At 41.2% G+C, this 25,934-nt stretch overlaps 1 protein-coding gene across 1 annotated transcript in view; it reads left to right on the top strand.

Annotated features, from left to right (window-relative positions):
- The window catches only part of LOC143410839 (CD226 antigen-like), a 59,153-nt gene extending 35,097 nt beyond the window's left edge, over window positions 1-24,056 (top strand). The window contains exons 3-6 of the mRNA XM_076871579.1: window positions 1,510-1,857; window positions 17,286-17,382; window positions 21,273-21,330; window positions 23,943-24,056. Of these exons, the coding sequence (XP_076727694.1) occupies window positions 1,510-1,857; window positions 17,286-17,382; window positions 21,273-21,330; window positions 23,943-24,056 (617 nt within the window). The remainder of the gene's footprint in view (window positions 1-1,509; window positions 1,858-17,285; window positions 17,383-21,272; window positions 21,331-23,942) is intronic.
- The last annotated feature ends 1,878 nt before the right edge of the window (window positions 24,057-25,934 follow it).

Raw genomic sequence — 25,934 nt, forward strand, 5'->3', positions numbered from 1 at the left:
TGGCCCATGCCTGGGATCCCAGCCACTCCAGTCCGGGGCGGCAGGAGGGGAGACCACATCTCTAACTGTGCTCTGTCTTTTTCTTCTTCTCTTCCTTTTTATCTCCTTCCACCCATGGCTCCTCGGTTGTTGTCACTGTGGTTCCTGTTGTAAGTCAGAGGCTTCTGGCCACACGATGACACAGATGATGGACACCTTCCCCTCAGTGTTTCCTCTGTTGCCCATGAGCTCCACGACCTCACCCCTGCTCAGGCCTCCTTCCCCTTGAGATGTCAGGTCAAAACCCTGGGCCGCAGCAGTAGCCATCAGAGGAAGGAAGGTGTGATCCCTGCAAACAGGTACACCTGCTGCTGCTCTGCCTACCAGAACTTTGAGAAATCATTCCTTCAGTTCATTCTCTCCATTAGGTTCACAAACTTCTTGGTCTCAGGACCCGTTTATACTCTTCGAAATTAGTGAGGCACGCACCCAAAAAGCATTTGCTTACACAGGCTGTAGCTATCACACTACAGTGCTAGAGGTTGATGCTGAGCACAATTCCAAACACATGCATGTTCAAGCACACATCCATGGGCTGTCAGAGCCTCTGGCCGAGTCTGCCGTATACTTGGGAGAGATCAAGAGTGAAGAGAGTCCATTACATCTTAACATTACTTTGAAAATAAGTTTGACTTTGCAGATTTCCAAAAGGAACACAGGGATACCCCATGGGTACATAGAACACACTAGGACCTGTTCCTTCAGGTATTTAGGGCAGTTCCTGAATGCTTGTGCTGGAAATTCCAGAAATGGTATTGGGAGTGGGAAGAATATTGGAGAACTTCATGGTACCAGGAATTCACTCCATGTGTAGTCTCTATCAATATTCTCCCTCTCTTGTATTGAGGCACAATATAAGCATATATGTCTAAAAAATGATTTTATGCATATATTCAATGAAAATGATTTAGTACCTTTTTAAAAAAATGTTTGTAGTTGTAGATGGATAGAATGCCTTTATTTGTTTATTTTTATGTGGTGCTAGGGATCAAATCCAGTGCTTCACATATGCTAGGCAAGTACTCTGCCGCTGAGCTACAGCCCCAGCCTCTAGTACCTTTTTTATAACCACTAAAAGCCTAGTTGGTATGACTCTAATCTGGAAATTTTGATACTCACAGTGGATCCTGAGTCACTGGCTCAGCATGACTGCAGGAGTGTTGTGAAGTTCAGACTCATGATAAAATCACTAAAGAGAAAAGTGCCAGGGGTTTTGGTTATATTTCTCATTATCTGGTTAACCAAGAAACACTGCAAGACTATGTGTGAATGTCGAGTCCTCTTTTCTGACTACCAGCATTTAAGAAGTTCCTTTCTCTTGCAAAAATGCATATAAAGTCATCACTTACCAAGGGTGAAACTCCATTAAATAACATCGCCAACCATTTTGATAGAACTTTCTGGGTGGTTTCCACCTCTGAGTCCAACAATGTGACTACCTAAGTCTAATCACTTGCTGTTTCTTTTCAGATAGTTTTGAGACAGATGCACCATTGAATTACCACATCGTCTCAGAATCTGGAAAAAATGTCACATTCAACTATCAGCTTCAGATGGATGGGCTGGTGCATCAAGTCACCTGGGAAAAGATCCAGCCCTATCAGATAGACCTCCTAACCTGCTGCAACTTGTCCCAAGGGAGGAGTTACACCTCAAAGTTCCCCAGGCAAATCCGTAGCAACTGCAGCCAGGGCAGCAGGAGCAGCTGGATCCTCATCCCGAACGCCACCACCTCGGACTCGGGGCTGTACCGCTGCCGCTTCTCTGCCCGCTCTGGAGAAAATGAAACCTTCGTGGCAAAACTGACCATCACTGACGGTGAGTGGGCCGTGTTTTCCAGGGGCAAAATGGGAAAAAGCCAACCACTGAGGATGGGTTGCTGCTGTTCTTTCTGTGGTGCCTGCATTCATTTAATGAGATGCTACTGTTCAATCATGTTCTTAATGGTTTAGTTCAGGCACATTTATCATTATTCTAGGATTCAGGATCTTTTTATCTCACTAATCCGTTCAGCACAAATTGTACAATAAAAAAAAAAAAACATTTTCTATTTTTTTCATCTTCAATGTTCCTGAAATCAAGGAAATCAAAACCAAAAGCGTGATGTTACGGGCCCTGTGTTTCAATCTCATTACTCCTACCTCGCCAGATTCTATTGATATTTTTGTTGCAGGTGATAGGGTGGTATTATCCCTCGGTAACCCCAGCAGTAACGACACAGTGCTAGGTCACGTGTAAGTTGGTCTCGGGGTGACTGGAGGCACGAGCTAGGGGATCATGCGGTTGCTGCTGGGCCAGAGCAGAGTCTCTTTTCAGTTGGTTTCAGACCTGAACACAGAAGCACCCTGACCTTGAGGCTCCCTGAGCTGACTTTCAGGGTCTGCATCTGAGTGGTCCCTTGCTTTCTTTAAAACCTGTGCTTTTGGCCAGTTTCTTGATCTTGGCTTATGTTTGGACATTTGGAGCCAAGGCTCCCTAGGTTTTGGCTACGCCTTTGGCCTCAGATGACACTGTAGGCTGATAGTCCTTCCTGAAATGGAACTGAAGGAGAAAGGCTATTAACCACAGCCTCAGCCACTGCACCTGCTGAGGCCCTTGCAATGAGGAAATGGCTGGAGGAGAGGGGATTTCCATATGCAGACACTCTGTTTATTTATTTATTTATTTGTACTAATCAGTTATACCTGACAGCAGAATGCTTTTCAATTCATTGTACACAAATGGAGCACAATTTCTCACTTCTCTGGTTGTACACAAAGTAGGGTCACACCATTTGTGCAATCAGTCATACGTGTACCAAGGGTAATGAAGACCATCCCATTCCACCATCTTTCCTATCCCCTTGCCCTTTCCCCTCCCCACCCATCCCTTTGTTCAATTCAATTTCTCCACTTGTCCCATGCCCCACCCCCATGTGAATTAGCATCCACGTATCAGAGAAAACATCCGGCCTTTGATTTTTTGGGATTGGCTTACTTTGCTTAGCATGGCATTCTCCAACTCCATCCATTTATCTGCAAATGCCATAATTTTATTGCTGAGTAATATTCCATTGTGTATATATACCACAGTTTCTTTATCCATTCATCTATTAAGAGGCAGCACACCAGCCTCCTCTGTCCATCTCGAGGATGGTGGAAGCCTGGCATGAGATACACATTGAACTTAGAACTTAATGTCAAAGAACGGTGTTAGAATATTTTGGAGAGGGAAAATGAGCAGAGTTTCCACATTTTAAATGTTGATCGTATTTCTGTAGACATAGAAAATAGTTCTTACTTAAAAAAATCTTGCATTACAGAAATAGTTTTTGAACCTGGCCAGGAAAAAAAAAGTGAAAACAGATACTAACTTTTTCTTAAAGACTAAAGAAAGAAAATGTTCTATTCAGAAAAAAAAAAGTCAAATTCATTAAAAAAAATTGGAAATAAGGCCTTGTCCATTGTGGGCTGAAAAAGTAATTAGAAACATCTTAAATCACAGAGAAAATGAAGGTAAGAGATTTTTAGGAGATAGTTATTTAACTTTTACTAATTAATAAACCTGTCTTTGATTTGTCCAAATATGACTAAGATTCTTGCAGAAAACTCTTTTTGTGTGTGTAAATTATAAACAATTTCAAAAATCTGCCAATGAAATAAAGGTGACAGTGTAATGATGGGTCCTGTAAGGGCCCATGAGTTTTGAACAGCTGCAAAATGGCTTTTTGACATCCAATTGACAGATTGCAAGAAAAACAACTGGACTTATATCCATTAGTAGAAAAGTAAAATTGATGAAGATGACAGCTATTGACTGTATGTTTTGGCTTAATTCTTTTTTCAATTATTATAAGTAAAGACCGAATCTAAAAAAACCAGTCTGAAAGCAAAATAGGTCATTTGTGTTTTGTCTGGTGCAATTTGATTATTTCAAGTCCTGAGGCTGTTTGGTCAAAAATCAATGTAGAGATTAAACCAGAAAGACAGGTATAAGATTTGGAACAGATTTAATTTATTTCAACTGTCCAGGGAAAGGTGATTGTGACACAAATTTTATAAAGTGCCATACATTCTTTTGTTAGTTCCCATCAACTTCTTTTATAGGACGTACTATTGGATCCAAAAGAGAGATTTTTAAGACTTAAATTTACACACACACACACACAAATATATACATACTCCCCTGACTGCTGCCTGCCTGTGTTTATCAGACAAGGAATCATTTAGTCAGAGGTTGCCCAAAAGATTTTGTATAATCCCCAACCAATAACTATATAATTGCCAACCAATACGTCCTATATCCAGGCCTTCCTGTGATTTGTGCAGAGGAGGAAGATGGCAAGGCGTGAATTGACTTGCCTTCGACTTCCTTCTCTGAGTGGAAGGAAATGCCAACGTCTTAGCAACACCACTCAGGGGCTGGAAATGTATGCAGTAGTTCCAGATTGACCTTTCTGAACTTGAAACTTGACCAGAAGGGTAAGGGAAGGGGGAGAAAATGTGGGTTTACTGACAACAAACCAAAATTATTTTTGGTCTTTGATAGCCTCCAGATTTTTAGTAGTCATGAGAGAGGTGTTTCAGGTAACTCCAAAAGAAATTATGGAATCAGGCTATTATTGTTTAAATTGAGCTTATTAAGTATAAAAAGATTGAGGATAAAATAAATGAAATTGGCTACCACTGAAGGTTTCAAGAGGAGACTAGTTTTGAATAAACTTCAGTTCACATACTTACTCACATACTTCTGTGATCTTCTTCCACCTATGAGGCCATGTGACCAAGCCACCATGTGTCAAATGAGGTGTGTGGTGAGTGGAGCTGATGAGGGAGGATATGCCGATCATGGAGGGGTGAGGGGTGAATAGGGAGAGGGGGCCGTGTGGGTGATGGCAATCAGATGAACAAATTGGCAGAGAGTCCAAGTTCTGGGTCAGTGTAGGATGAGGTAGGTTAAATGACATATTGACTTGGTGAAATTCTGGATTTGTGGAATAGTCAAGGAAAACCTTTGCTGGTTCTTGAGCAAAGATGGCAGAATAGCTTCAAGGAAGAGTGGGTTGTCTCTAAGTTTCAGAGTAGAAGACTTCCACCCCTTTGGTTAGGTTTAATCCTAAGTATTATTTTATTTTTGTTATTATTGTAAATGGATTATTTTCTTCATTTCTTTTTTTGTATTATTTGTTGTATACAGAAATATAATGGTTTTCTATTTCTAACCTGCTGCTTTCCTGAATCGTTTATCAGTTCTAAATGTTGTATATGTGTGGTCTCCAGAATTTTATACAGTTGTGATTATGTCATCTGCAAATTGCTCGTTTTACTTCACCTTTCCTATTCAGATGCATTCCCCCTACCCCCCATGTCTAATTGCTATGGCTAACTCGGGCCTCTAAGTTTTCATTGAGTACAAGAGCTGAGACTGGGCACTCTTGTCTTATTCCTGATCTTAGAGGAAAGGTTCAGCTTTTCACTGTAGAGTCCTTTCACATGGGGCCTTTATTATTTTGGGGTAAGTTTCTTCTACACCTAGTATAAGAGTTTTTGTCATGAAAAGATATTAAATTTTATCAAATGCTTTTTCTACTTCTTGGCTATGGATGGCTTGGTGAATACTACTGAGTCTAAGACTCTGTCCTCTTGAGTTGAACTATGAGAATGTTGAAGAAGAAATAAATTTCATTTCTTCTTTTATTTTGTTTATTTCTTTGGTCTTTAATTTCTGCTAAACTTGACCCAATTTGCTCCCTGTTGATTTGGATTCTAGAGCAGTTTCAGGTTAGAGGTAAGTTAATTTTTTTTTGAATTTTTAGGATTTTGTTAATTCACAGCCTTCTTTCCTATTCCTATAAATTTAGAATTTAGAATTTAGAATAGAGCTGCTATACACTGAGCTGATGGACACATCCATTTCCATGGTACAGTGTGATGAATTTCAGCCTTTTATAATCTTTACCTATATGGAAAATAAAACATCCACAGCAGTTAATTTATATGATAGGACCACACAACCAGAATCCCATAGCAGCAGTGACACTACTCATAATTAGAATAGCTTCTACTGAAACAGATCTGTCACAAATTTCAGCCCAATTTAGTTTGCTTTTAAAATTCTGGATGATGACTGGGTATCCAGATATAACATACTGTTTTCAACATCACAAGTGAGTTGATTCCTCAATTATGGCCTATTAGGTCATTGTACCTTTCAGTTGCCTCTGCCCAAAGCAGGGTTTTTATAAGGCATTGCATTTAAAAAAATGCAACTGGTCAGTTAATTTTCTTTATAAGCCCTACATACGGATTTATTTTTTCAAATGCACAATTCCATGGAATGTTTGTCTATAGTCATTTCTTATACGTACCCTATTTGTAGAGATAAATAAGATATTGAATTGAATAATAGTGACAAGTTAATATCAGAGAGAAGAAATTTCTGAAAGGTCACACATTAAATTGATTTGATAAGTAACACTGTTGAGTATATATAGTAATGTGTACACTAGGAATTGCTATTCTATAAGTGGGTCTTTGTCTTTAGATTGAATATCAATCTGTTTTCATGAAATTTTCTTCTCTCTTACAAGTTTTACAGGTAGAAATTTAAATTCACACAAACATACTAATTTTCTGTCCCCTTAAAATCTGTGCATGGCCACAGTTATTCAAGAGCCTTTCTAATGACTCCAACTGCAAAATTACCATTTATACTTTTTTTGTAATGCATGGAATTTTCATTCTAAAAACTCCAGGGAATTGTTAATAGCCTGTGACTGTCCCTTAGAGCTTTATTAGAAACTGAACGTGGGCGAGTGAGTAGTTTTCTCCAAAGGCAAGAAGAAAATTACTTAACATGTTTTGAAATTGATTCTTCATATAAGATTAATGGCATTTTCATCTTAACAAAAATTTTCATTGTATAAATTCTAATTCATTTAATCAGATGAAGATTGCTAACTCCATCTGAAGCATTTCAAAAATTCTTGACTTGATCCTGAAAAATATTCAAAGGCAACATAATGGTTTTGTAGAGGACTATGTTATTTAAAAGATAAGGACATGAAGAATAAGCATGGATCTGTCGTTCTTAGAATTATGTCTTTGAACCTCAATTTGTATCTTTTAAAACTATAATTTACACTGAAATGATTCAGTGATTCCTAAAAGTATTTACTCAACAGAGAAATATGTTTTCCTTTAAAGCTTTTATAAAATAAATATTTTGCCATCCTCATTGACCACTCTTAAATTTATTTCCAGAATAAATTCAGTGCACTTCACTATTTTTTAGAACTCTGAAGTGGCCATGGTGCTCAGTGATTTATTTGTCATAGTGACTTTTTATTTTATTAACTCACAAGAAATTATTCCTTTCAAAAGTACAGAGTTGGAATGTTAATGTTCTCCCTGGGTTGGTGGAAAGGTAAACAGTGTTAGCAATATTAAAATTGAGAAAAATGAAAAAACACCTTGTCATCATGATGATGGGCGTGGGCAAGGGAAGAGCAGATGTGGTTGTCAAGACCACATTAGCAAAGGATGCTCAAGGATCCAATGTGCCCATGACCCCAACTCTGAGCTAGGTAGAGAGTGAATTTGTGCATATAGAAAAAGGCAGCTCACAAAGTATAGGTGTTTGATGTTAATGGGCCTCAGTTTCTTCCATCTCATCTGGTACAGTTAGATAGACTCTTTATTCTTCATTCATGTGTGTGTGTGTGAGTGTGTGGGTGTGTGCACTCGCACACACACACATGCACACGTGTATGAATTAATAAATCTGTGAACATTTGTTAGAAGGAGCAACAGACTCATTATTCAACCTGCTGTGGTAAACAGTCAATCAATACGTGTGATTTACACCCATACTTAACACATGCATATATGCCAACTCTAAAATACTTTCATCATTTTATTTTGCTTTTAGGTTGACTGCTGTTTTGCTTCCTAATCCAATCAAGGAAGGTATCATTTTTGAAATCTCATCATGAGGTTTCTTTTAAAATCATTGGCTCTTTTATAAGACAAAAGATCAAAGGGGAAACTGGACTCTGGTGTATAAAGCTTCAGATTTAAATCATTACCAGACATCTTGTTTATTGTCAGGTATTGGTTTGTATATAGTTTTTTTAAAAGCAACTCGGTTAACTTTTTTTTTTTTTTTACAACTGCTTAAAGTTGGATAGAAATAGAACATTCAGAGGTAACGTTCGTTCAGTCCAGTGCTTTCTGTGTATTTCATGTTCTGAAAATATCTGTATAACATTCACAACAGGCTTACACACAGGTGTTTATGGTGGCATAGCTACAGTTTGGATCTTGAACTTCCCCCTCAGTCCCATGTGTTAACAGCCTGGTCCCTGGTTAGTGCGACTTGGAGGTGACAGGACCTTTGTGAGGCAGGCCAGTGGGAAGCAGTTAGATTATCAGGGGACAGCCACTGAGGGGAGTGGTGGGATCCCAGCCCCCTTCTTCCCCTCTCTTATTCCCTGTTCATGCAGTGAACACTTTTGTTCCACCATGCACTCCCCGCCATGCCCTGCTCCCTCTTCATAGGTCCCAAAGCAAGGGTGCCACTTGATCATGGGCTGGAACCTCCCAAACTGTGAGTCACAACCACCTTTTCCGCTTCACAAGTTGGTCATCTCACATATTTGTGTCAGTGATGGGAAGGTCACAAGAGCCGTGTGGTTTGAATTTTGATGTTTTCTAAGGACACCCCAAAACAGTTATAACTAGCAGCTGCAAGAATTGTCCTGGGGCTGTGTCTTGGCCACGACTTGATGAACATATGTGTTGTACTTCTATGTGTGCCAGTGGCTATTCTAAGAATTTGTGCATAATTGCTTCCTGACCTGTCACAACAACTCTGATGTATCCATGTTTCACAGATGAGGAGGTGAGATCCCGGAGAGTTCAGGCAATTGATCCAAGCTTACCGCCAGGGAGTAGAGGGGCTGGGATTCAGAGCTGTGAGACTGGCTACAGGGTCCCTGTCCTTAGCCACAGATCTGTACTTCTACTCCAAGCAGAAGAAAACTGTCATCACTGTCAGCAGCTGGTGCCTGGAGGGTCACAGAGCCTCGTGCCCTCCTTCCAGGAGGTCTGTGCCCAGGTTTCAAGCTGGGCCGACACAGAGCAAGTGCGGGCCCCGCAATGGGGCTCCGTCTCCCTCGGTTTTCTTCCTGCACAGGGGCTTCAGCTCACTCTGGTCCGCAGCCTCAGGCTCAGGCGCTGTGTGGGGAGCTGTTCTCCAGACCCTGCTGTTCTTTATTCCACGGGTTTCATGGATGTCAGGGAGTCAGATCACATGGGATAGGCTTTCCACATGGTCTACAAGTGACTCAGACAGCTTGGGTCTATGGAGCAGGTGCTGGTGCTGGTGAAGTCAAGTCCATGCCAAGAACAGATTAGGAAATCCTGTGGTTTAAATGTGTCACTCCATGTTCAAATGTTGGAAACCCAATCCCAGTTGACAGATAGGACTCTCTCTCTCTCTCTGTCTCTCTCTCTGTCTCTCTCTCTCTCTCTCTCTCTCTCTCTCTATATATATATATATATATATATATATATATATATATATATATATATTAGTCATACATGGACACAGTATCTTTATTTTGTTTGTTTATTTTTATGTGGTACTGAGGATGGAACCCAGTGCCTCACATGGTTGAGACAATCGCTCTGTCACTGAGCCCCAGCCCCAGCCAGACAGATAGGACCTTGAAGAGGCAAGGAGGTCAGGAGGGAGGTCTTCATTGAAGGATGAATGCCCTTATGGTGGAGTGGAGTTAACATGGAGTGCGTTCCTGAGAAAAGGATGAGTCTACCGCTTCCTTCTCTCTCACTCTTGCCCTTTCTTGCCCTCCCACCACCCAAGGGAGGGCGGTGCAGCACAAAGGCCCTGGCTGGACTCCAGCCACCCTGGTGTTGGACCTCAAGAAACATGGTATTAGTAGCTTAAGAAGGACTGGGACAGGGAACTCTAGGAGGAGCCTCTGGGCATCAGGAGAGTGGTGAAGTCTCAGCCCCGACATGACTTCTGGGCATTGTGAAGCACCTGTGCACCCCTTCACCGGAGCCCCCACTAGATTCTTCCCCTATGGAAAAATCTGCTCCCTTCAGCGAATGCCAGGAGTCTGCTACAGGTTCCCTCACATGCCCCTCCTTCCCTCTTCAGCTCCTCTTTCCTTCTTTCCTTAAACCCTGCTCTCCCTTTGCACTTGTACAGTAGACCTTGATTACTTAATGACTACTGCAGCCAGAGCTGGAGCGTGTGGCTCCGCAGGATAGTGAAGTCTTAAGTGTAAAACCTTCCAAGACAAACCAGAGTTTACTTCCTGTAATAACATATTCTGACCATTTGTATTCTCTCCCATTTATATAACTTCATATTCTTCAGCTAAATGTGTCAGTAGTATGGTTGCCTATTGGGTGTCTTATTGCAACTTGCAGGTGGCAGGTTGTTTATCTTGATAGCATCAGAACGTTTGAAAATTTCCTGTTGTATCCTTGAGGAGAAGCATAATAGTAACATTGTAGTATAGAGTTAGCCTGGCTAAACAACAGGGATATTAAACCATATGCTGCGGAAATAGAATCAGAAACAAAATCTACTCCCTACGAAAGAGGAAAAACTACTCCACAAGGTAGAAGGGAAAGAAAACAGTTTTATTATTGAATAAAAAAACATTGAACCAGAATGTTACCTACATCCCAGGAAGTCTACTAAGAGATTACAGGGATGGAAAGAAATCTCACTGTTTTTATAGACAAGCAAGTAGAGCCCCGTGCATGCATGTCCTAAAGGTAAATAGTAAGCAGGCTTCAGGAAAGGGACTTGAGGGCACCATTTGTCACGCACAGTTCATCCTGGGCTCACCTGGTAATGGGGGTGGCCACCTGTGTTAGCTGAATGGCTTTACCCACAGGGAATCCAAACATCTCAGTCTTCCTGAAGGAGTGGTTGCCATTCGGGGGCAGAGCCAGTGGAATCCAGCCTCCCTCCTTCCCTCCCACAGAGACTGGGATGATTCCATTTCACAGGGATGGCTCCCAAGTCCTTGAGAAAGATTCTTTTCCATTACAAAGTTGATGAGAACGTCCCTTCCATTTTAAAAAGATTTACATGCATTTCAAAGAGTTGAAGAGACCAAAACAGATTTGAGTTTTCTAAAATTAAGGCTACAGAAAAGGAAAGAGTGGAGAAATCAGCAGAGGAAAAGGGGTCAGCTGCCAGAGCCCCTCTGGAAGGTGCTTTAGACTGCAGCAGTGTTTCCCAAAGCCAGTTCTGTGGTCACTGCTGTGGAATGTTCTGGAGTGCCTCCTGAAAAACAGATTCCCAGACCTTGTCTCCGAGTCTGCAGATGAGAGTGATGTACGCGGTTGATTCCACATGATCATCAACACTTTACACTGAGTCTTGACCTGAGTGGGAGACTTGTGGAGTCTATTCCTGTGCACTTTTATTTCTAGTATTTTAATGTGCAATTATCTGAACATGCCTTGGCAAAAATCAGGAATTAGAAATTAGACAAATATATAAAAAGAGAAAAGGAAGTAGACGCAACCCGACCTGTTCTTGGTCCACCAAGGAGAATGCCTCTTGTGGGAACTCTCATCTTTGGCTCAAAACCTCCCTCAGTCCTGATCAGGATTATTTGCCCTTGGGAATCTGGCTTTCTGTTAAAATAACTTAACAATAAACTCAGAAAATTGACAAAGAAAGAAATCCCCTGTTTAGTAAGGTAAAGAAATATGTTATCCAGAATGAAATTACTTCATATTGCTCCTATAAACAAGGTATATGTATCATGTGTATATATATATATATATATATATATATATATATATATATATATATATATATATATGTTTATATATAAAAACTATATTATAAGTAACATAGATGCATAACGTATGTGTTCTTACAGTAATGTAATGAAAGTGTTGCTTTAAGAAAGGTCATTGGTATCAAGAAACAATGAAAATATGACTTCTCAGTTGGGTTTGGGTCCTCGAGGCCCTCCCTTGTGGGTCTGGAACTTGCTAGGAGGATTCACAGGACCCAGCACTGGTGGATTTCAGCAAAAGGATCCAAAGTCAGTGAAGGAGAAAGATGCACAGGGCCAAACGGGAAGGATTGACTGATACCCCAGAAGAAAAGCACGTGCTTAGCATACACCAGACTGACGTGGAGACCCTCTAAGCACAATGAGCTCCATCAGTCCAGCAGTGGTAGGAAGACACGATGAAGCCGGGTTCCCACATGCCAGCCAAGGACCAGGCTTGTGAACAGGCTCTTCTGGGGACCGTACTCTGGGGCCGCTATAGGAAGTCTTCTATGGGTGCTGACTCACTAATGAAGTGGGCAAGACATGCCCAGTTCTTGACATTCTGACTTATGGTACATTTGAACAATGTGTGTTTACAAGCAACGAGGCGAGTGTGCAGAAAGCGTAAGACTAAGATGTACTTGGGCAAGAAGGTGAGACATCTCATATAATAGACTCAGTCATGAAATTTTTCTCAATAAATATACAAAATCAAAGATGTTTACCCTGCTTTTGTCCACGTGCTGACTTGAGCACCCTCGCCATATGCCAGTCACCATGGAGCACCCATCTCATGGTACAGCGTGGTGACATGGATGGAGCCAAGATCGCTAATGCAGTCCTGCTGCCTTGTGGAGGTACAGCGTGGGCCATTCTAGACTATGTGCTTCTCGGCTGGCAGAGTTCCAAAGTGCTTAAGCTGGTTGGGAAATTGTTTTACAGCAAGAGAGGCAAACTGTTAAGAGAAATTGCACTTTAGGTTAGAAACCTGCTCCCTTTGGGTTGTTCAGTAATTATCAGATAATTATTTAGAGTCTCTGTTTCTTATGTTCCCCAGTTAAAATCTGACAACATTTTTCTTTTGGGAAAGAATATTTGTTATTTACTCAGAAGAAAGATTGGAGGTTGATGTCATGGTTTCTGAAAATCATTTATTCCCTACAACCTTCTTGCTATAAAACAGGCTAAAGTTTCTGAAATACAAAAAGCATATAACTGATTTACACAAAGACAAGTGACCTTTGAAAACTTGGGATATCACCAGGCCCATATTCATCTGATGCATATTTCATTTTTGATGCAACGAACTTTGGGCTTTCGTTATTTCTAGTCTAAGATTGTTTTATGTTCATTGATGGACACTATCTCTTTCCTTCCCCAAGACCTGAATCTTACTGCAGGAACAAGCATCCTCCATTACATGACTAGTTCAACACAACATCTCAACACAAAACAAACGAAATTATTTATTTAACTCTAATTGGGAATGTGTTCATAGAAAATGTAAGTGTATATGTAATGTACACTATTAATAGTTTATGTTATGTGCTGTTTAAAATATTTAAAGGACGTCTGTGTGTTTTAGTTCAGTCCCCTAGTGACCCTTGGGTTTTATTTCATCATCATCTCACAACTGCAAAGATAAAGAGACTGAATGTCCTTCAATGAGATCTTCCAAGGAAAGAATTAGAAGACAGGACAAGGCCCCATCGCTTCCCTCCTCTGTGTCTGTGTTTCCAGCCAACCGAAGTCTAACGGAGATGAGTTTGGGTATTTTTCTGCATCATCCAGAGAGTTAGACTGGGAATGACCTTCTCCTGCACACTCTGTCAGCTCACACCTCTCCAACCTGCGCCTGCATCGCTGGGTGCATTCCATCTGGACAGAGAATGAGAGCTAACATTTCTTTCTCTTCTTAATGAGGCAAGAAAAGAGTAGTTGTAACTGATATTTTCCAGGACTTATCAGGGCTGGTTAGAGCCTTGGAATGCATGAGTTCTTCTGGCTTGTTTTCTGGTCCAGTTATTTAGGGTATTAGTTACTCAGTGTCTTCACTCCCTAACCCACCCGTCTCCAATAAAGGAGGAACCCCAGGCATTAGGGCTGCTCTGCCCGCCTGGCTCTGCAGGAAGGGCCCGGCAGCATTTCTATCATGAACCATTTCTAAGGTTTATAACTCAGCCATAAATACTTGTCACCAACAGAAACTTAGCCTGGAGGGTCACAGGCCTGGAGTAAATTATTCATTTATAAATTTCACTGACTTGCTTTAAATTGTTTTAACTGTATTTATCTTTTGTGATGGGAGGAGAAATAATGGCTTTATGGTTCAAGACATTTTTGTCCCCCTATGAATCAACGAGCGTTGGGATGTAAGCAAAAAGTCAGCAAAAATGTGGCCACTGGAAACAGACAATGATTCTCCTTTCTTCAGAGAAGGGCTTGAGGGCCAACATCATTCAACCAAAGCTCTATTAACAGAACTTGGGGGAGAAAGTGAACGCTATGAGCTATTAACTCCCCAAAGCATCCCTTCCTATTTGCTTTTTCTTCTTCCACATGAGGACCAGCAAGCTGCATGGTCACCAGAGTCTGACAGGGCAGGCAGGGGTGGGAAATGGCTCTGCCTCGGATGGTCCATGTTCCCGCTCTGAGGGGCTGAATCTGCACCACTCCTCCATGCTTTTACATTTATTTCTTAAGGGTAAATACTAGTTCCATGCTTTTTTAAGTCACATAGGACTTTTCAAAATAATATAAATTTCATTCTCTATCGGTATTACCAGTTAATACGCCTTGAAATAGCATCCATGTAAATACTGAATGAATAAATGATCTGACTCCAGTGGTCACACATTGCTAGAAACAGTTAAAAATAGGAAACATTTCAAATTGAAACATTTGAAATTTGGATTTATAACTGACCAGTTGTGATACAAATGGTCACACTTTCAAGTGGATTCTACTTCTGAATTCATATAACTTAAAGCTTAATTAAAAATATTGTCTGCATTCTTAAGCATTCTGTCTACTTCTAAGGAGTTCTACATCCTGCTCTATTAAAAACAGTCACTAAAGTTTGGTAGAATGTTCTGTTTTACACTCAGACCTTTAAAATTTTGTCCTGATTTTTCCTGATTAAAAAAGCAAGATACCTTTTAGAAAAATTTGGAAATACCATAAAGCCTAAAGAAAACAATTGCTTTAAAGTTTTTAAAAATTGTCAAAGATTAAATATAGTAAAGGTGTATAACATAATGGCTTGATCCATGTCAATATTGTGTAATGATTACCATAATTTAATTAGCATATCTCTTACCACCCAAAAAAAATGCTGCACACTGCGTCCCCTCAACTTGCTCATCTTACCACTGAACGTCTGTACCCTCTAACATTTCCACCATCTCTGCACCCTCAGCTCCTGGAAACCACTGTTTTCCTATTATTGTTTTGAAAATTCTAGATGACACTACAGGTGAGATCATGTGGCATTTGTCTTTCTATGTCTGGCTTATGTCACTTAGCATAATGTCCTCTAAGTCCATATATGTTGTCACAAGTCTCAGGATTTCATTGTCAAAAAACACAAATAATCCAAATGAAAAAAAATGGGCACTAGACCTGAAAAAAAAAAAAGAAGACATAACACTGGCAATTAGATACATGAAAAAATGGTCAAGATCACTACTCATCAGGGAAAAGCAAATCAAAGCCACAGTGAGATAGATACCACCTCATCCGGTTAGGAGAGCTGCGATCAACAAGACCAGAGATCATCAATGTTGGTGAGAGTGTGGAAGAAAAGGAAGCCATCTACCTTGCTGGTGGGAATTTAAAGTGCGATACCATTATGGAACATGGTATGGAGGGGCCTCAATAAAAATAGAACTACCGTATCACCAGAGCAATCGCTCTGTTGGGTGTAGCCACAAAGGAACACTGTCAGTGTCTTGAAGAGACATCTGTATCCCATGTTCATGCAGCATAATTCATGATGGTCAGCTAGTGGGTATAGCCTCTGTGCCCATCTACAGACAGTGGATGAAGAACACATGGTTTATAGACACAATGAATAATATTCAGCTTATAGAAGAAGGAAATCCTGTCCTTGCAGCAACACTGATTAACCTGGAGGATATATGCCAAGTGAAGTGAGCCAGGCACAGAGAGAAAAATACTGCATGGTCGATCTTTTTTCCATGTAGAATCTAGGTTAAACAAATTTAAATCATAAAAAAGTTTATTATTTGTCATTGTAGTAAAGCTCCTAGATGACTGAGGGGGTCTAGACAGTGAGTTCTTGTCATGGAAAAACCTTTAGGTACATGGTGGCGTAGGAGGGAAGAGGTGGTCTGAGGACAGGATGGGCGAGAGTTGGTGGAGAAGCATGATTTTCCACTTGTGCTGGGTCCAGACCCCTGCAGTCACAGTCACAAGTCTTCCACTTTCCGTCTCAAGAGGGAGGGAAGCTGTTCTGTGCTCTAGCCCACGCCCTTCCTGTGTGGCAAGATGGGCAAATCTGCTGTCCCAAAGAAAGACCCAGTCTGCACATCAGTCCCATTCCCGCCAGCCATGGGGACTGATGGGCTTCTCCTCAGGGGAGGTGCCCCACAGGTGTTCTGTGGGTGGCGATGGGTGGGGTGTGCTGGGCCAGGAGGACCGGGCAGAAGGCTGAAATGGTATTTGACCTGTGTGGGCTCACGCTCCAGAGGTGACGTAGCTGTAGGATTAGTTCTGCATGCTTTGGAACGTCAGCTCATTAGAGTCCTACCACAGCCCCATGGTGTCATCAGAACCAGGTCATCGCCACCACTGGAATAAAGAGAGAGGCCCATGCAGGGAAGGTAAAGGACGCCTCTGCTGGAGGCCCTCAGCTTCACCGTGACAGGCCCAGAACGAGGCTCCAGACTCCTGCGCCACTTCAGTCCATTTCTGGGAAACTTGGAGTCGGAGTAACATGCTTTTCCTGACTTTTATCATCAACTCAAATGTAGTTGAAAATATTTTTAAACAAAATTCTGTGGGTTAACATTAAAGTTACATACTGTTGGGTGTTGAGCGTAATGAACACGTCAAACATAAAAATTGGCCTCCCTAAGTAGGCTATTTCAGTAGCTATTTTCTTCTACAAAAGCTTTTGTGCATGTGATTGGGAGCTTTTGGGAGTGTGTGTTCTACAGATTCTATTTCTTATGTTGTCGAATCCAGCTTAACAAGGAACAGAGACAAACCTGTGAGGAGTCAGAAATATTAAGGAGGCTTTAAAAGAAAATTGTTTTTTTTTTCCCTCAATCCAACCTATTTTTACTGTATTCTCTGTTCTTAATATTCCATCCTGATTGATATGCTCTTTCTTCATTTTCCAACCTTCCTTTTGTGGCATTAGTTGGGTCCCTAATTTCTACTGTAATTTTGTTTTTTCTCTTAGGTAAAGCTGATAACCAATATCTCCTCTTTGTGGCTGGAGGGGTAGTTCTGTTGTTTGTTGTGGCAATCATCACCATCACCATCTTTTCTTGTAACAGGTGAGTAGAACAAGTACCCCAATCTGGTTTGCCCTGAGTCCCTGCGTTGTTACAGGTTCTCTATTAATAACCCCACAATTTGTAAAATGGTCTCAGCATCCACATGTATTTCTTTGAGTAAGGCTCTTACTCAAGGGAGGAGGCGTTAACATCTGAAGCCAAAGCCAGAAAGTCACTCCCTGAGGGATGGGTGGAGCCGGAAGCCTGCCTGTTCCCCACCTCTCGTCCCCTCCTCCAAGGAAATAGCTGCCAGTGAAGGGGTGTGTGTGTGTGTGTGTGTGTGTGTGTGTGTGTGTGTGTGTAAGAAAGAGAGGATAATGCCTTAACTTAAGCATTCATCAGATATCTATTGTGCAAAGTGGTGAACGAGATGTAGGGAAGCTCCCGTTCTAATAAGCTGACAGTATAACTTAAAGTGGTAGCATACTTTCTGAACAGTGGTCTAGATGCTACTGTTAAGAATTACTGAGGAAGAAGAGCGGGAGGCTCACCCCAGAGTCAGTGGGCAGCCATCCTTAATCAGCAGCAGCTTCCTGGTACTCATGATGTGGCGCAGGGGATTTTCTTAGCCAGCCCTTTCTTCTCCAGACTCTCCGTGTCTGCCGACCCATTTGCCTAGCACTGGTTGTCCTTCTAGAATCACACTGGGTTGGAATTATTCCTTATACTGTGGGCCAACAACAGTGGTTGGAGTGTGTGTTCTACAGATTCTACAGGAGTCTGTGGGCCAGGCTTGCTGAGGGATAAAGGGACCATGCTTTGCACATCTCTCTCTCTCTCACACACAGGTCTGTAATGGCACAGATGTGCTTGTTGCTGTGCACATTTACATCTCTGCTTCACTCCCACGTCATGTGCAGCTCCTTAACAGGGTCTCCAGGAGGTTTCTGCATCTCCTCTGCGTGTCCTTGACCTTTGCCTCTTCTGCCACGCCCCTGCCCTCTCCAACCTGCCCTCCTATTCTCAGACCAGTCTCTCTAAACCATTCCTAGTTCCTCTTTTGTCCTCCTCCTGATTAACACTTTATTACCCTCCCAAAGCAACCAGAGTAGTCTTAACCTCATCAGCCCAGTCACTGAAGGTGCTCTGCTCTCTGACTGCAACTTAATTTTTGTTCATAGTTTCTACCTTCTTTACTTTCTCTAAAATTCACAAATTTTTATTAAAACTATGACATTTATTCTTCAAGCACACCCACTCTCTTTCATTTGCTAGGCTCGCCAAATACAGTTTCCCTGTATTTGCCCTTAATCTTGTGCATTATAACAGGCAAGACACCAGTCCCCTCTGCGAGGGCTGATTTGAATCTCTGTCCTTGGGATAGACATGATGTCACCATCCAGAATCATCTTGCACTCCTATCTGCTACTCCTCACATCCTGCTTTGTATTTTAATTGTATTCGGGCTTGTCTTCCCTACTGTGGTATTCATAATGGCAGGACTGTGTTTTGTTTATGTTTTAGTGTTTGATAGCATTCAGCAGCTAATCTTCCCAAGCAGTGGAGGGTCAGTGATCATCTGCCTAATTAAAGGGGAACAGGGCCAGTCCTTTCACCTTTCTCTGCATCGTGGCTGCCCTGAGTCTTTCCCTGACCAGAAATTAGCAAGTGGAGGCAGGGCCCGGGGTTAGTGTCCTAGAGGGTTTCTCTACTGCCTCACCTTGGCTGATGAAAATGCAGACAGGGCAGAGGGAGTCTGGGGGGAATAGGCAGCGTGACTGAGAGAACACGGGGTGGACAGACCTCTGCAGGGTCACAGATGTTGGACAGGACAGGCTTTGCTTCATGAAAACACTTTGCTTTCACATGAGTAGTTAAACTGAACTGTGGAGTATACTGTCCCTCTTGGGTCAAGGCGATGGGAAGATTAGTGGACGCGAGTGTCTAATCAAGGGTGACCTCCACAAAGGAAAGGGCACGGTTCTTCCTGCCTTGTCTGGTCTCCCTTTGTGGCTGTTACTTTGGTTGGAAATGTTTTGGAAAATGACCCAAATGTTTCACCAATGACCCCTGGACCCTGTCTGACCAACCATTTGAGATAATGCCTCAGCCTCAGATGTGCAAGTCTGACTTCAGAGGGGATGCCCAGTCACCTGCTCCACGGGCACTGGAAACGGTTCCTCTGTCCTGGGTTGGTAGGGGTCAGAACAGCAACAGTAAGAATGGAGCATGCTGGGGGTGCGCAGTGCGGGTGAGCACCAGGAGAGCCAGCTTGTGCTCTGGGCACGGACACCTGTGTCCTGGGAAGAGCTTGAACCCTTAGGGAAACGTCAGGCACGTCTCTGCAGATTGCTGTCAGTGCTATGCTTATGATGAAGGTGGCATCTGGTTTTCCTGCTTTTCCTGCCACCTTCCTGGTTTCAGCATTTCATCCCAAGGAGAAGCCTTAGTCCCCGGCAAATGGGAACAGCTGGTCAACTTAGATCAAATGGTGGTGTTTACTACCTTTATTTTACAGACAGAGGACTGATCTTTTGAGATGCAAAACACTCAGCCACTAGATAGCAGAGCACAAGTTACACAGAGTCTGATTCCAAGCCCAACCTTCTCTTTCATTCATCATGTTGCATGCTCCAGGCTTATTTCAACACACAGACACAGCGATCCGTCTGGGAAAGTTAGCTGTGTGTTACGGGATAGACTTGTGCACCATGGTTTAATTAAAGATCAAAGGTCCTAGACCTGTGCCTTGGCTTTCTCATCTGTAAACAAAAGGTAATAATAGTAGCCTTATGATAGATTCCTTTGAGGAATAAATCATGTAATTTATACAAAACACTTAGAAATGAAGTTTGCATGTTGTGAATTTACACAGAGAGTAAGTAAATTAAAGAATAATCAACATAAATAAGGATAATAATAAGTAAATTAATGTCTATAGAATAAGATGAAGACTGTTAACATAGTAGAATTTCCAAATTACTAGAAGAGATCATTAGAATCAATATCCACTTCTGAATAACCTTTCCTTGAAGAGTGACTATCATGTTTTCAAGATTTTTAATAAGGAATTGAGATCTCATCTTATGAAACACAGAACAAAATAAACCTCTATATTTTTGCATGGAATCCACCTCTTCCATTGTTCAACAGGAATCTTTGCTTTAGGGAGATGGAACAGAGGTTGACTTTCCCCAGAATAACTGTCTTCACACTTGGATATGTTATTTCTCCTTTGTTCAACTACAGTAGCCTCTTCTTTCCTTCTCTTGTGTTTGCTCTTTTAAGATTTCTCCAGAAGTTAGGTTTCATAAGCGTCATTGGAACTGTGGAGAGTTTGTGGAGTACTGTGGTTGCAGATGGTTGCTGGCCACATCAAAGTGACTCTGAGAGAAGGGAAGCCTCAGAGTTGGGTGGGAGGGTTGAGGGCTGATGCTACCTGTAACCAGCCATGTGACTCTGGGCAAGTCACCCTTTCTCTCTGCACCTCAGTTTCCTAAACTGTTAAGTTTAGAATTTTGATGAGATCTGAAGAAAATCATCCATACAGGTTATATAGAATAACACCTGGAAGATTTTATAACACTGAGCTCTGTTAGTGCAGTCACCTAAGAAGTTTCACTGTTGGCTTTCAAACATGTTTTAATCATGAAAATCTCTAAGTCCAAGATTCCATGGAGAAGGGTGGAAGCCCTTCTTACGTGGGTTATCAAGGAGAGTAATTACCATGGACACTGCTGGACAGCTATGGAGTTGTGTGCACCCTCCAGGGAATGTGGGAGAGGTGTGCAAAGTGAGTGTCAGTCACTAGAATGCTGGACAGATATGTGTGGAGCACCTGTGGCTGGTCACAAGCACATATTCAGTAGTGCACGTGGGCTGGGGACACGCCGAGGGGTACCATGCTGGATTGCAGCATCTTGATGTTTCCTGTTGACTGTGTGTTTTAGAAGGAGGAGGAGACAGAAGTCCACCCCATTTAAAGAGTCCTGGGATACAAAGAGTAAGGTGAGTTCACCTGGAATTGTCATTTTCCTCCTCTTTTATGCTTTATAAATATCTTGTAAAGTCCGCCTATTTTGCAGTTATGGATCTTATTTTTTGTTTTATTTTTAATAACCTGGCAATGCAGTTGATAATTCAAATATTGATAATTCAAGTATCAGCTTATTTGAGGAAGCACTTACTCTCTGTGCTACTCTATTAATACCTTTTGACACTAAGTTTTTTTTTATATATCAATATGAATAAAGGAGCAATTACACTGACACAGTAAGAATCAACCCTGTGCATTACCGAAATCCGCACTAGTTTTCTAGGGCTACTATTACAAAGTACACAAGCTGGATAGTTTGAAACAGCACACACTTATTCCCTCATGACTCTGGAGGGTTGAAGTCCAGAAAGAGGTGTGTGAAGACTGGTTCCTTCCTGGGGTGAGATGGTTCCAAGCTTTTCTCCCAGCACCTCCTGGTGGTTGCCTGCAATCACTGGCTGTCCATGGCTTGTATACACATCCGATTCTGCCGGTCTTCACCTGGGGTCTCCCCTGTGTGTGTCTGTGCCTCTCCTCTTATAAAGAAACCAGTCATCTCGGAGTAAGGGGCAGCCTCCTACCCCAGTGCATCCTGATGTTCACGTCACTAATTTTATCTGCAAGTATCTTCTTTCCAAAGAAGGCCACATAATGATGTTTGCAGAAGGATGTGAGTTTCAGGGGGACCCTATTCAAACCAATAAAGAGCATAACATTATTTTGATGTCATAAAGATATTGTGATGATTAAATTAATCTAACCTACATTCAAGGCTCAGAAGCAAAGTGTGCATATAAAAGGACATAATATATGATATTTGTTACTATTATTACCTTTAATTAATTATGAATTAATGAATGCTCAAATTACATTATAAACCTAAAGAACTTTCTTGTAGGTTTCAGGAGTCTGATGAACTATTAAATTTTCCATCTCGCTCTACTTTGCTACTGCGCATATTGTTTGGTTAAAGTAATAGAAACTTTGGAGTTTGTAGATAACAGCGATGCTTAATTTCATGTTCATTGCCTCCAGCGTATGTCAGATATTGCTCTCTTGTGCACATATTATTCTGTTTATTAAAACTCACAATCCAGTGCTTGTGTTAGGGTTTCACACACAGCATGAGGGTCTGATAAGGTAGGGCCTTGGGGAGGTTATTCATGGGTGGAATCAGTGCCCTTGTAAGAAGAGAGGCCGGAGCTCGCTTCCTCCTCTCTGCTTTCTGCACAAAAAGCCTGGACACAAGGAGAAGATGGCCACCCACAGATCAAGTAGGCAGCCCTCGCCACACATTTGGTTTCGGATTTCACAGCTCCAGAACTGCGAGAAATAAATGCTTGTTGTTTAAGACATTTAGTCTGTGCTGTTCTATTACAGCTTGCCTGAGTTGACAAAGGCAAACATTTTGTCAAGTGCTATCCAAAATCACATTGATTTCTTTTTGCTTTAATTATTTGCACTCGAATTCAACACGGCTAAAAAGTCAAGTACTTAAGCACCCAATATGGGTGCTTCAGACTTCTTAATAATCTGTCAACTTAAAATTTTCTGTTATTAAGCAGTTACTCTTTGCAAGTCAGATGTGTCTTTCTGACTGACTCACAGCTGGCTTCTTGGCACCAAATGCAGGCTCCAGTGGCGCGGCTCCTCCAGCTGTTGCTTGGCACACAGTGGACGCTGCCCGGCCAGGTCCACTTAGTGGCTTCTTTCTCTTGTTCCTAGCTATTTGCCTGCTAAAGTCAATCCAAAGGAATATTTATTGTTATGAATTTTGAAGAAAGGAGGATGCTTTGGGACTATGTTAGGTATCCAGTTCTTCTAGGCTTTAGAATAATGGTATTTATTATATTGAGGACAATTTAAAACTTTGATAGTAAGAGGGACTGTGAGAGAAGAAGAAGATAGACCTATTTGATTATTTTGCTATTCCTCACAGGTGATGTAAGTAACAAGGCACCTGGATTTTCCTTCTGCTTTCTTCTTGCAAACACCAAAATCATTCTAACTTTTGAAACCACTCACCAGAAGATCTCTCTTGCTTCTCTTTTCTCTCTCTCAATTTTGCTCTTTCTCACACCTGTATATTTTGTCACATGTGCACATTCATCTTGTCACATTTGCACATCACTTGATTAAAGTAGAGAATATTATTGGTTATGTACCATCAGCTTGAAGGAGAAAATTTGTTGCCTAGTTCTTTCATTGTGTTCAGTTGATTATTGTTAAAGCTAGGACACTGTGTACTCTAAGAATAGTGATTAATTAAGGCATCATTCAGTAGACATTGATGGATGCCAACTATAGGGAAATACCAACCTACTTTTGCATCTAAAAAGGAAATTCATAGCACAATACAGCATTAAAGATCTGGATTATGTTTATGCTTCATCGTATTCGGAATCCTATAAAACAAGAAAGTGATTTCTAACAGAAGTTCTATACAATGGAGGGAGTGTTTTAGAAATTACTTGTAGTGGAATTTTGGCCTACATTATGGTTCAATTGAGAGATTTATGTTGAATATCTTTACTAGCTGATGAAACATACTGAATGATTGATACCATTACTGTTTATTTTGTAGGCGGCCAACAACTACAGAAGACCCATCTCCACCACTCAACCCATGGAAGACACAAGAGAAGACATTTATGTCAACTATCCTACCTTCTCTCGAAGACCAAAACCTAGAGTCTAAGCTTTTCTCTTGATATCAGCTAACTAATGATGACTATTAAATACATGGATCTTTATAATTTCTTCCTACCACCCAATGACTGTCTTGATTCCAGTTGACTAAACTTCTTTCATTGGTAGAGAAAACACTGCATGACCTAGAGAACATCCTGAACAGGAGTGCTTCAGGACACCTGAGTCATGTTAGCTCATACATAAGGGAAACTTGCTGGATCACGCAACAGAGGAGCAGGGGAGACCAGACTTGAGTGAGCTTTACTTACCAGGGCTCTAATGTTGTGTCTAGATTTAGACATGGCCCTAAGCTGGTTCAGATCCCCTCCCACAGCAGTAGATGCACTTGTCTGGCTTTGGCCTAACTCCCATGCTGGCTTTTCTGTGTGCTTTCAAGATGGCAGCCAACCACTGAAGTCATTTGTGACCCTGTTTGCATTGGATGAAGTGTTTGTTTTTTTAACACAGCAAACATATTTGATTATTTGCCTATCATTAAGCAGGCATTGTGGTCATTAAGGTGAGATAGCTTACCTTAATTAAGGGATCACCTGTGAGAGCTGGAGGTGGGGACAAAGCGCATGAAGGGGCAATTCAGGGTATTAAAGAAGGAAAGGAACCAGGAAGCTGTGGTTGTTACTAAATGTTGACTGCAATGACATTTCACTAAAAAGTGAAACCAGATTAGTTCTCTCTTTCTCCTCTCTTCTAGAATCTTCTCTATCATCCATAGTCCAGAAAAATACCTGGCAGCAGAATGACTGAAGTCAGAGAAAGATAATGTGACAGGGTTACCATTTTCTTTTTTAATAGAAAATGAATTTATCTCTGAATCCATGTAGAATTCTTACCACCATCCTGGGCCTAGCCTAATGAGCAAGTGTGATAGAGGGTCCAAGAATAAATAATGTAAATATTTTTAATATTGATTTTTTTTTCTTTTTGCTACCTTTGAGAATTATTTTTAATATGCAAATTCTCTCAAAATGGCCAGGAACCTAGGCATTAAGTTCTCTAAAAATAATTTTGTGTGAAACTTGAATACATGAAGAGAGAACATGGTTGGAAGTGGTGCTATAAGGTTGTAGGGTAGAAATTTGAGCCTGGAGTCGGGAGAGTATGGAGAGGAAACAGGAAAGGAGGGAAAGTCATCGGGGAATGAAGTACAAAGGGAAATGTGGGCTTCACCGTTTGGACATTTACCCTCGTTTTTATTATCACTGCTTTAGAACTTCATATTTGGATTCATGAACCATTTCCATGAGTTTATCAGCATAACCCAGTGGAAAGGCCGTTCACCAGAAAACACTCTAGCATCATATTTATCCAAGATGCTAGGGCCAAATCCCTGAGTTCACATTGTGAACCAATTTAGCACCATTTATAAAATAAGCTGTTTCTTTTTCTCAAAAAGTTTAAAATGATCTGGAAGATTCTAATAACCAAATTCTCATTGATTAATACAGGTGAGAAGTAAAATATTTCTACAGTCTTAACATGAAGGACTATAAATCCCTTCAAAAGAAAATAGCTACTGGAGTGACAGGCTTTCATGATGAACCACTTATGTGTGCTAGCCCCCAGGATATCTGAAACTCATCTCTGTCTCCCTATTTTTTAATTTTTTAAAAATATCACACTCAAAATATTTATAGGCAATATTTGCTTTCCTTTAAATTTTCTATTGCTGTGATCCAATGAACTTCTAGAATCTACTGCAGTGCTTCTGAGGGAAATTTCATATCTTCAGGGTTGGTTTACATATTATATTTTTCTAGATTCAAAGCACTAACTATGTTGTAAGATGCTGTTAGAAAAAGTCTCATTTGGGGTGGTAATCCCAATCCCAAATCAGGGACGATCCTGCCTATTGTTCTTGTTTGAT

The sequence above is a fragment of the Callospermophilus lateralis genome, chromosome 11, assembly GCF_048772815.1.
Source record: "Callospermophilus lateralis isolate mCalLat2 chromosome 11, mCalLat2.hap1, whole genome shotgun sequence".
NCBI lineage: Eukaryota > Metazoa > Chordata > Mammalia > Rodentia > Sciuridae > Callospermophilus > Callospermophilus lateralis.